The sequence below is a fragment of the Miscanthus floridulus genome, chromosome 8 (assembly GCF_019320115.1).
Source record: "Miscanthus floridulus cultivar M001 chromosome 8, ASM1932011v1, whole genome shotgun sequence".
In the NCBI taxonomy this organism is placed as follows: Eukaryota; Viridiplantae; Streptophyta; class Magnoliopsida; order Poales; family Poaceae; genus Miscanthus; species Miscanthus floridulus.
This window is the reverse complement of record NC_089587.1, coordinates 92,353,317-92,363,876: the sequence shown is the minus strand read 5'-3', so window position 1 is coordinate 92,363,876 and position 10,560 is coordinate 92,353,317. Positions and strand designations below refer to the sequence as shown.

Here is a 10,560-nt window from a genome sequence, read left to right as displayed (position 1 = left end):
GAAGAACATGACGCATGAGGTATTTGAATTTATTGCTGAACATAATATTCGTATATTCAACACACTTCAAACTTTAACTACAAATCAATGTACTTCTTTTGTTTCGAAAGAGGTGCATCAATTTGTCAAATCCTCTAGAATTAAATTCCTCAATTTATCTCAAATATTATGCTCAGGCCAATGGTCAGGTTTTGAGGGAGATCTAGAAGGACAAAACTTGTGTTGCCAAATCTTTAAACAAAAAGGTAAGAAGCAAATAGTTTCAAGTTGGTTATCTAGCTTTGAAGATTATTTTGTCTTTCAGGACAAAGAAAAACAAGCTCAGCAAGTGGTTTTTAAGTTGGAAAGGACCATACAAGATGATAAAGGTTGATAAAACTTGTAAACGATCTCCATTCAAGATGATAAAGGTTGATAAAACTTGCAAACGACCTCCTTGCAACGTCTCTCTATCATGTACGCTACTTTTTTATGAGTTATAGTGGATACAATCTCCAGATTGATTTGGACATTATCTCCAAGAATCCAACAGCGTGTGGGACTGTCTGAAAGAGTACACCTCCAATTTTAAATAAGAAAGATGATAAAATATGGCCACCATGATTTTCAAAAAATAAAATATGGCCACCATGACCATATCCCTGCCATTGTAAAAGCCATGTTTAATATAATCGTGTATACAACTCAATGTGAATGCGAACCCCTGTTCTTTACAGAATTCTTGCACGACATCAAAATTTCAAACATGCCACAACTACTCAAGTGAAAGTCTCTTTGTTTGACATTTCCACAAGTTCCTACAGTAGACCATTCTTGTTCCTACAAGAGACCATTGAGAAGTACAACGCCCAACAGTCACCACATCTGTTTCTGAAAAATCCCGCATCTGTTTATCACAAGTCAGCTGAGTTGTATTGTTGTAAAGTTGAAAGGTGGCAATGAGTCAAAACTTCAACGTCTTTGTCTTGTCTCAGTCATTGTAGCTCTGTTTGTTTATCTCAGCGACTCAGCCAGAGTAACTTTTCAATGCCTTTTTGCAACAGCTCGGCTTGCCATTTCGTCCAAGATGTCTTTAGGAGAATTATGTGATGGTTCTCTCCATAATCAGTGGCCAATCATGGTGACAACTGACAAATCAGACTGAATACATATTCTGAAGGTGGTTTGTACATCGCACAGGATTATAGTGCAGTATTTCAAGGTTAAAAAGCACTCACCACGACGCAGCAGACCTGAGACCTGTTTTAACCAAATTCAGAGTACATGCAAATTTTGCACATGAAACGAAGGATGTTGATACCGGTCTTTATGGCTGATAAAAGAACAATCACCTCTTAAGCCAGTAACTTTGCTAGTTCATCTACTCGTAAGGTACCTTGAGGAACATCAGATAGAAACTCTTGTGCATGGTCATTTGTCTGCATTGCCGATCCTCCATTAGCGATACATTTCTTTTCAACATGACTGCTGGACAGTTTATTTTCTACAAGATGTTTTTTAATTCTTGCATGATTGTCTGGCCCATTTCTCCTGGCACTGGACTTCCTTTGAGTATGCTCGAAAATCATTCTTCGCGGAATTGACTTTGTAAAAGCAACAGACTTTTCATAGATCAGATCTGAATCAACAAGCTCATCTTCACTCAGAACAAGTGCCCTGCCACTGTCAATGGCCTGCTCCAAAAGACATAATAATCCCTCTATATAGGATGGAACTTTAGAACCACTACCTTTTATACCATCATTTCTTTTCCTCTTTGTCTCCAAATTATAAGCATCCGGACAATGTTCTGACTTCTCCACCAGACCTCTATTTTCACTGTTGTTTGTTGGGATACTTTGGCACTTCAGGGATGGATCCATAATATCACATACTGGCTTTAATGGTGAATATTCCAATGGAGTGTCTGCTGAGGGTTCAGTTCTAGATATACCTGTAGAATGGAACAATGCAGGAACTTCCTTTGCAGAATTCAGTACCATATCACTGGCAATGGAATCTTTAAATTTTTCTTGACCTTCACCCAAGTTGCAGTTTTTGTGAGATGTTGCAACACTGACCAACTCAATCTGGGTCAGAACATTTCCTGAATGTGTAACCTTTTCATTAGATTCTTTGCCACTTAAACTTTCTTGCACCTTTGTCACCTCAAAACTATTTTCTTCTAATGGAGGAAGAGATGATTTCCAATCACTTCCTCTCCACATCAGTATATGCTCAAACTCAAAAGACAGTAAGATACAGGGAACTAGATCCTGTGAAGGTAGAGTTCATCAACTTCTGAACAAAATAATCCATGACTAAAGAACATTCTTCAAGATTTATCAAACCTTTAGTTTAGCTCCAATTTTTCTGCAATCACTTTTGTTAAGACCTGAGCAATCAACACGGACAAGATCACATGCTTCAAATGCTTCTCTGACTTGCTTCACAAGGTTGGCATAAACACCATTTTTCCCTATATAAAATTGGACAAGTTAATGAGTGTACAAAGAGTTGTAAAAGTACAATTACTGAACGACACATTGCATACATATGTGCTATGTTGCAGTTGGATATAAATATAATATGCACAGCATGAAAGAACTTCAGAAAACCAGGAGGAACCAAGAGTACAGGACAGCTATCAAATGTTCACCGCTCTCTCTCAACATGACAGGGAGCCATTGGGGGCCACCTAGGTGGCAAATAGGCCAGTGCCAGGCACCCAAGTCCCCTAAAATCTTGCCAGATCCCCATGTGTGCACAATTCAAGGGCCCACAAAAAACCAACAAAGGGAGGATGTTCTTGGCAACCCTCCCCTCCCTAATTGGTCGCTGGTTGCCTCTCTCCACTACCACCAGGACTGCAGTAGCTGACAGGGAGTCAGCTGCAATTATTTTTATTTAATTGCAGCCCACGAGGATTTGAACTCAACACATCTCGCTGAGATACCATATTGAATTGTAGCCCACCAGGATTTGAACTCAACACATCTCGCTGAGATACCATATTGAATTGTATGCACCAACCAACTCAACCCAAAAACTTAAGCTGATAGGAAAAGATGGGCAATTCACTTATATTTCAACAGCTATCCTCGCCAATCCCTGCCACAACATGCCTCTCAGCCATCACAAAACCAATGCCAAATCTCTCCACCGCCACCGGACTCTTAGAGTTGAATCACAAGCTCGGTGCATGCTGATCTGATTGTCCAGTGCTGCTTTTGGTTGAGTAGTGAGCGCTTTGCTGCAAACTGCAAGAATGCATCTAGCTATTTCTGTTGTAAGCGTGAAGGTCACATAGCTCGCAATTACATGCAGCCTCAGTCTTACACGTGCTAAGTTGAATGGCCAGTCGTGTCAGCAGGTCCTCCTCCCAGAGCACCCCAATCAGTCAGGCTGTAGTAGGTGTCATTGCTTGATTCCTCTCCATCTACAGTTCTGTCAGATGCTGTGCCTTCATCTCCATCCATCCATGAGGCATCTGCTTGATTGCGAGAACTGGAAATTGCCATCCGCGCTCCAGGGAAATGGAGTGCAGGGATACTCTCTCGCAGGCTTCAGTCGCCATCACCGATTCTCCTGTCCTTCGCGCTGTTGGCATAGGTGCAACGAATTGTTGTTCAGTTTGAAGAAATTCCATCACTTGTGACCTCCTTGGTGCGAAGGATTTGTGGTCTCACCTTGAAGCCATCAATGAATTTCCTCGTCAAGGTTGCCATGGCGGATGGATGGGATCTGAAGATCCTTGAAGCATCTACCTGTCCACCTCGGTTGGCAGTCAAGGATCCTAGTTGCCAGGCCACTTCCAATGGGATCTATCTCATATTGAGGTCAGTTGGAGTCATTGGTTTCCATGTAGGCATTGTGTTGGTCGAAGAGCCATGTAAGGTGGTGTTCGGTCTTTGTTTTGGTCAGGTAACATGTTGTCTGATGATCATTGCTTTGATGGTGTAAGGTGTTTGTCAAAAGCATGCTTTGGTCATGTAAGGTCATTGTACTTGATTATTTTGGTCTTTCTTTCTCTCTTAACACAAAATCTCCTGCGTGTTTAGAAAAAAAAAAACATATCTGTATATTCCATTTTTTTTTAATCGGCACACATCGTGTATGATCATATGGTACTTTTAGGCTTTTAAGAAATGGTGCATCTGAACAAAAACATGTTTTAAATTTAGCCAAAATACTTGTCAATGAGTTAAGCATCAGTATAAGCCAAAATTTAGGTAGTGATTTCCCTGAAACAAGGGGGCGCATGAAATATGCTGTATATCCAAAATTCAGAACAGTTCAAAGGAACCAATACTCCGAAAAAAAGAAACTAGCCTTACCAAGTTTGCAAATTGGTGGTAACTGACGTCCTCTCGCGCGCATTTCTGTGGCCTCGTCTGGAGTTAAGCCACCTGGGACCTTCGTGACAAGGCGCGGGTACACAGGTGCAACGGGTTTCCAGAGCATAAGCGGAAAACATGGGCGGGTCCTGTAATTGTAGTTTCTACCACGAAAAAGAAATATGACACCCCCTTGGCGGTGTATTACTTTTCCTCCAACTTTTTCCTGTTGAAGTATATGACAAAGTTGTCAAAAGAGAGAAACATGCAGTCAAAAGAGAGAAAAATGCAACCACAGAAATAAGTTCAGTAGTTACTATATCTAACTAAGATGACTTCTAAAAGTATGAATGATGTATTTGTTTCAAGGAGCAAACACGAGCCTCTCAAAGTCTCAAGAATGAGAGAATGTTAGGTAGGTGTATGAGTTTTGCATGCCTCTCTGGGAATTTACTTGTATCTTATTTACTTGTTTTCACACCTTGATTGGATTACATTTTATTTGTGTACTGATATCATTATTGATGCAGCTCAACTAATAATAATCTAAGACGATTAAAAAAATACAATCTAAGAAGTAGATGTGTTCAACTGTGTGATCAATTTCGGTGGCCAAAGATGCAAATGGCATCATGAAAAAGGATTCGGAATTTCTGTATTGGCTGTACCCATCAACTCCAAATCCTATATCTTCCAGAGAAAAGGTATGACATGTGTTAGGCTTCTTGTAAAGAGCAATGCCGATATGCTAGTATAGTTAACTTTGGAAAGCTGAATGTTACTGGTAACCTTCTTAATCATAGAAAACTACTTGTTCTACTTTCATAACTCCAATGTTTATGGGGTAAGTCAGATGTTTGGCAGTAAGTGCAATATCATTTAGTTGTTGACCCTTCAGCTTGAAGTCCACCATATATTTCAGCATCATCAATTTCTTGGGCTCATATGTGCTTGATTGTCATGCAAAATTCTGATCTGGATGCCTCACGTCAACCCCACCTACCACTTATGCAATATTTGCGTTAATCCCCTCACACACAGCTCCTAGAAATTTACTACTACTTCTTGAGTCCTCGCCGGTGACTTGCCAGTAATGTAAGCAAGTAAAACAAAACTTAAGGCTGATTTAGGTACTAAAACATCAAAGAACTTTAGAAATTCAGAGAAAAAGGGTTGGGGCTATTGGTCTTAACTATCCTACGCCCGTCCCTATTAAATCATGAAATTTTGTTGATGCATGGACATGGTCATAAATGCACTACTCTGCTGAATCACCATAGACCTCCACTTTTTACTGTGCTCTTAAATGTGGAAGCCTGGAAAAAGAATTATGGTTTAAACTCGGACACCATGGTTCTCAGTTGAATACATCATCTAGTGCTAGTACGAGTTCAAGCCAGAAAGTACTCGTTCATGAAAAGCGATTTTTACTTTCAAGAAAAGTTTAAAAAACAATTGTGCGGGGTTGTTAGCAAAAAATATCCATAGAAACATTTTCCTCAAAAGCTTTAAAACTTCTAGAAATTTGATTGCTACATAATCTTTTTATTAGCCAAAGCAATCTTTTCTTGGTGGTAGTTTGGAAGTTAGCCAGTGAATACCATATAATCCTATTTTCATGGATTGTTAGCACCTGTCCAAGAACCCTATTCACATCCCTACTCTCCAGCATTAACCTGGCAGCTTGCAACCAAAATGCCTAGCATGTAGCAACTAGCAAACTATGATCACAACTGTTGACCAAGACCAGGTAAACAGCGAGATAAGCTTCCTATGTAACCATCTGATCTGATACATTTGATTTGTGTATTGATAATCATTATTCCTGCAGCTGGACTAACACAAACAACTGAACCAAAAGGAAGGAGAAAGAAGCTAACTACCTCTAGTTGCTGGCAGATATTATCCATATCCACCGTGCAGACACCTTTGCACTTTATCTTGCAAACTCTTTTCCTCTTCCAATGTGAATGAATGTTCTCCAACATATTGTGTGTCAAACCATCCCTACCTGCAGCAAGCCAACATGTACCAACAATCCACATTTTAATCCGGCGACACAGTTGAATCCACAGCAAGAGAGGGAACCCACCCATATTGAGTTGCCGTTTGGACTTGAGGCTTCCTTTCACGAGTTCGGAGACCTCTTCCTTGGTGAGAGGCTCCCCGAGTATGCCCTCCCTGGACACCGATTGGTACCTCGGCTCCATACCGGCGAGGAACGGCCCCGGTGACTGCACGGGCTTCACCCCCTTCTTGCCCGGTGGTGGCAGCACGAACGAGTCAAACTCCGGAAGCTCCTTGCGGCTCTTTGGCAGCGGCTTCCTTCCCGTCCACGGGCGTGGCGTGGCCTCGGGCCCGAACGGCAGGAACGGGGCCTCACGGAGCGCTACAGGGCGTGCGCGTGGGGCCTCAGTGTAGCTATACTGAAACTCGAATGGCGCGCCATCGAGGCGGTAAGAGAGGCCACGATCGGTGACGCGGACTCCGGCGGCGGGCTCATCGGTGTCCGCGATGGGAATCTTCTTGGCACGACCCCGCGCGGCTGCAGAGAAGGCCGGATGCGAAGTGACGGCGCGTCGGGGGCGCTTGGGGCCGGTGGGAGGTTGCTTGTGGTGGGAGAGGCAGAGGCGGAGGGGCGCGGGAAGCCGTGGATGGGATTGCTGAGCTGGGGCCAGGAGGGAACGAGAGGGCAAGGGTGCAGTCGCCATGGAATGTTTGCAGTGCAAGGGGACGGCAGCTTCCGTTTCGACGCAGGGATAAGGTAACTCGACAGCCGAGCGCGTCATAAAATTAGAGGTCACAGTCGCAGCCAGACCCAGCCACCGCGCCCGCCCCCTTGTCAGACCTGGTACACCGTGAGTTGAAGAAGGCGTAAACCAAGGAAGTCGCTAAGGAAGCCAGAAGACGGATTCTAGAAGTTATGTAATAGACAGAGTATGACATGTGGGCCATAGGCCAAGGGGTATGTTTTAAGCGTGCGTTGCGTCGCTGTAAGACTCATCGAATTTCTGAAATCTAAGATCGGTGAAAGAGGAAGGTTCCTCTTCCCGTTTCCTCATCTCTCGGTGCTTCCTGACTCCTCACGTCGGCGGCGATTGCCGGCGGCAACGGGGCGTGACAGTTGGTATCAGAGACGGTGTATCCTCGGCGTGGGGGGCGACGGGCGACCGCAGCTCTTCTTCGCGCTAGTTATCCGGCGATGGCTGCCTCGCAGCGGCGCCGCCATTTCTACCATCCGGTAACCTACTACCTTCAATCCACCTCACCGCAGTTGCTCAGTCCATCTTAGTGCGAAACACGACCGGGTGCCTTGATTTGCAGTTCGTAATTCCGGTGGACAGGGGATCTCCGTTAACGCCCTCGAGGTGTTCGACGGAAGGAACCAGAGGTCCCTCCTTTGGGTTGAACTGGGTCGGCTCCGGCAGTGGCAACACTCCACCTGAGCTCTGCACTTTCCATCTCCACCCATCCACAACACACCAATTCCCACCCACCAAATTCTACGTCATCTTTCCTCGGCTAGAGTTCGGCATCGATTTGGGGGCAGCGGCGGATACGAGTTACTTTGGCACTCATTCGAGGATTGCGAGGGTTGCGGGACAAGTTCCCATGTAAAATTCCGTAGCATTCTTACTCGATTGGGTTACGGTGGCGTTGGCGGTGGCGTGCTCACACTCGGGTTGCGGGACAAGTTCTCGCGTAAAATTCCTTGGTGGTGCCGTGCGTCCAGGCGTAGTCTGCAGTTCTGGTGTGGTAGATTGTTGGGGAGGCAGAGGCCAAACCGGTTACTACACCAGTCAGTCCACTGTATCTCAACTTCTTCACGACGGCTCCTCCTAAGCCTTCGGTTTAGACCAAGTTCATCCTCAAAGCCATGTCGACCAACACGGATGATGAAAAGAGTCACTGGGAGCAAGTCATGGACAATTTCGACCTCGTGTTCAAACAAATGAATGATATCAGTCTGATCCAATAGCAGTTGAAGCAAAGTGTGGATGAAACAAAGGCAGAGAAGAAACTCATATCCAAGCAAGTACAGGCAAATGGACAAGCAGTGGCTTCGCTAACACTACGTCAGATGGAGAATGAGGCTGCGCTGCATCACTCAGAGAATGTTTCGTTGGGCTCTGCGAAAGAGGCACATTTTGACAACATCTTTGCTCACAAAGACTATGTAGTGAAGACTAAGCCATCCAACAGACAGCAGCATCATCAGAAGGATTCCACACATCACCATGCACTTCCCAAGATGCAATTTCTAACTTTTGATGGCAACCATCCCAAGATATGGCTGGACAACTATGATAACTACTTCAAAATCTACAAGACTGAAGAGGAGATGAAGGTCACATATGCTACAATGCATTTACAGGACAATGCTGCCAAATGGTGGCAAGCCTACAAACAGGGTCGCACTTGGCCCTCCTAGACTGCATTCTGTTCAGTCGTTCTATCCAAGTTTGGGATAGATGATTTTCGTACAGCCATCACTGATCTGCTAGCTCTCAAGCAAAGTGGTACCGTGGAAGAGTACACTTTGGTGTTTCAGGCACTGCAGTATAACATTACCATGCACAACAGCCACTATGATGAGGTTTTCTTTGCTTCAGCTTATGTAGCCGGTCTCAAGGATGACATCAGAGCAGCGGTAGAGCCCCATGTCCCACTCACAGTTGACAGGGCAGCTCTAATTGCCAAGATCCAGCAGAGAACCCAAGAGAGAACCAGGGCCAAATATAACAGGAACACTACTGCTCCCAAGCCACAGTTTCAGAAGCAGGACACTCCTAGTCCTCAGACCAACAATGCCAATCTGCAAAGACTTAGGCAGTTGAGAGATTACAGGCGTGCTAACAATCTGTGTTTTGCTTGTGGTGATAAATATGAGCCTGGCCACCAAGACACTTGTCCCAAACATCACAAGGCTCAAGTTCATGCCTTGGTTATCAATGATCTAGACACAAACAAAGAGGAAATTATAGAAGATATGCTGAATCAGCTAGCTATTGAAGAGACTCTTGCACAAGATTTCTGTCACTTATCTCTGAATGCACTCTCTAGTATGGATACTGACAACTCTATGAAGCTCAAAGCCCTTGTGCAAGATAAAGTGATGCTTACCTTGTTAGATTCTGGCAGTTCACATAGTTTCATCAGTTCCAACTTTGTGAAATTGGCCAAGTTAGCTACTGTAACAATTCCCACAAGGACAGTCAGATTGGCTAATGGAGACATGTTGACTACTACAGCCAAAGTAAAGAACTTACAGTGGTATATTCAGGGGCATACTCTATGCAGTGATATGATAGTCTTGGACATGACTACTTATGATGCCATCTTGGGCTATGACTGGCTTAAGCAACAAGGCCCTATGGAGGTGGATTGGTCCAACAAAACTCTCAAGTTCCACATCCACAACAAACTAGTTAAACTCTAGGGCATTATCTCCCCTCCTTTGCAAGCCAAACCCATATCGGCCAGTAAGTTATACAAAGACACCAAAGGCAATAACAGTTGGGCTTTTGTTATTGTAAAAACCACCCATGCCACCTTATCTCCACCCAACCTTCCACCAGCTGAACCATCTCCATCTATACAACACATTCTTGATCAACATAGCCAAGTTTTTAATGATCCCTAGACACTACCACCATCCAGGAGCTATGATCATTCCATTCCACTCATCCCTAGAGCTATACCTATCAATGCCAGACCTTACCACTATTCTCCTCAACACAAAACTGAAATAGAAGAGCAGGTCTAGAAACTGTTACTGGCTGGGTTAATCACCCACAGCCATAGCCCTTTTGCTTCCCCTGTCCTCCTAGTCAAAAAAAGATGGGTCTTGGCGATTTTGTGTGGACTACAGAAAGTTGAATGACATGACTGTTAAGAACAGATTTCCAATGCCAGTTATTGAAGAGATTCTTGATGAGTTGTCTGGAGCAGAAATATTCACTAAGTTGGACATGAGGTCAGGGTATCACCAGGTGAGAATGTTACCTGAAGATGAGTACAAGACTGCTTTCAAAACACATCAGGGCCATTATCAGTTCAAGGTAATGCCATTTGGGCTCACTAATGCACCAGCCACTTTCCAGTGCATCATGAACCAAGTCCTTCAACCTTTTCTGAGGAAATTTGTCCTAGTGTTCTTAGATGATATTCTCATATATAGCAAATCCTTACAAGAACACCAGACACATTTACAGCTAGTTCTCCAGACACTGTTGGCCAATCA

General features: G+C 44.1%; 1 protein-coding gene across 2 annotated transcripts; it reads right to left on the bottom strand.

Annotated features, from left to right (window-relative positions):
- Positions 1–645: 645 nt before the first annotated feature.
- On the bottom strand, positions 646–7,071 carry LOC136476975 (CRS2-associated factor 1, chloroplastic). Of its 2 annotated transcripts, XM_066474963.1 has the most exons (5): positions 6,409–7,071; positions 6,200–6,327; positions 4,317–4,542; positions 2,331–2,458; positions 646–2,255 (listed from the first exon to the last, which is right to left on the bottom strand). In XM_066474963.1, the coding sequence occupies exons 1-5, from the start codon at positions 7,025–7,027 to the stop codon at positions 1,335–1,337; spliced, it is 2,022 nt and encodes a 673-aa protein (XP_066331060.1). In that variant the 5' UTR covers positions 7,028–7,071; the 3' UTR covers positions 646–1,334. The 2 variants fall into 2 exon arrangements, with proteins under 2 accessions (XP_066331060.1, XP_066331059.1); XM_066474962.1 differs by having other exon boundaries at positions 6,200–7,071.
- Positions 7,072–10,560: the final 3,489 nt, after the last annotated feature.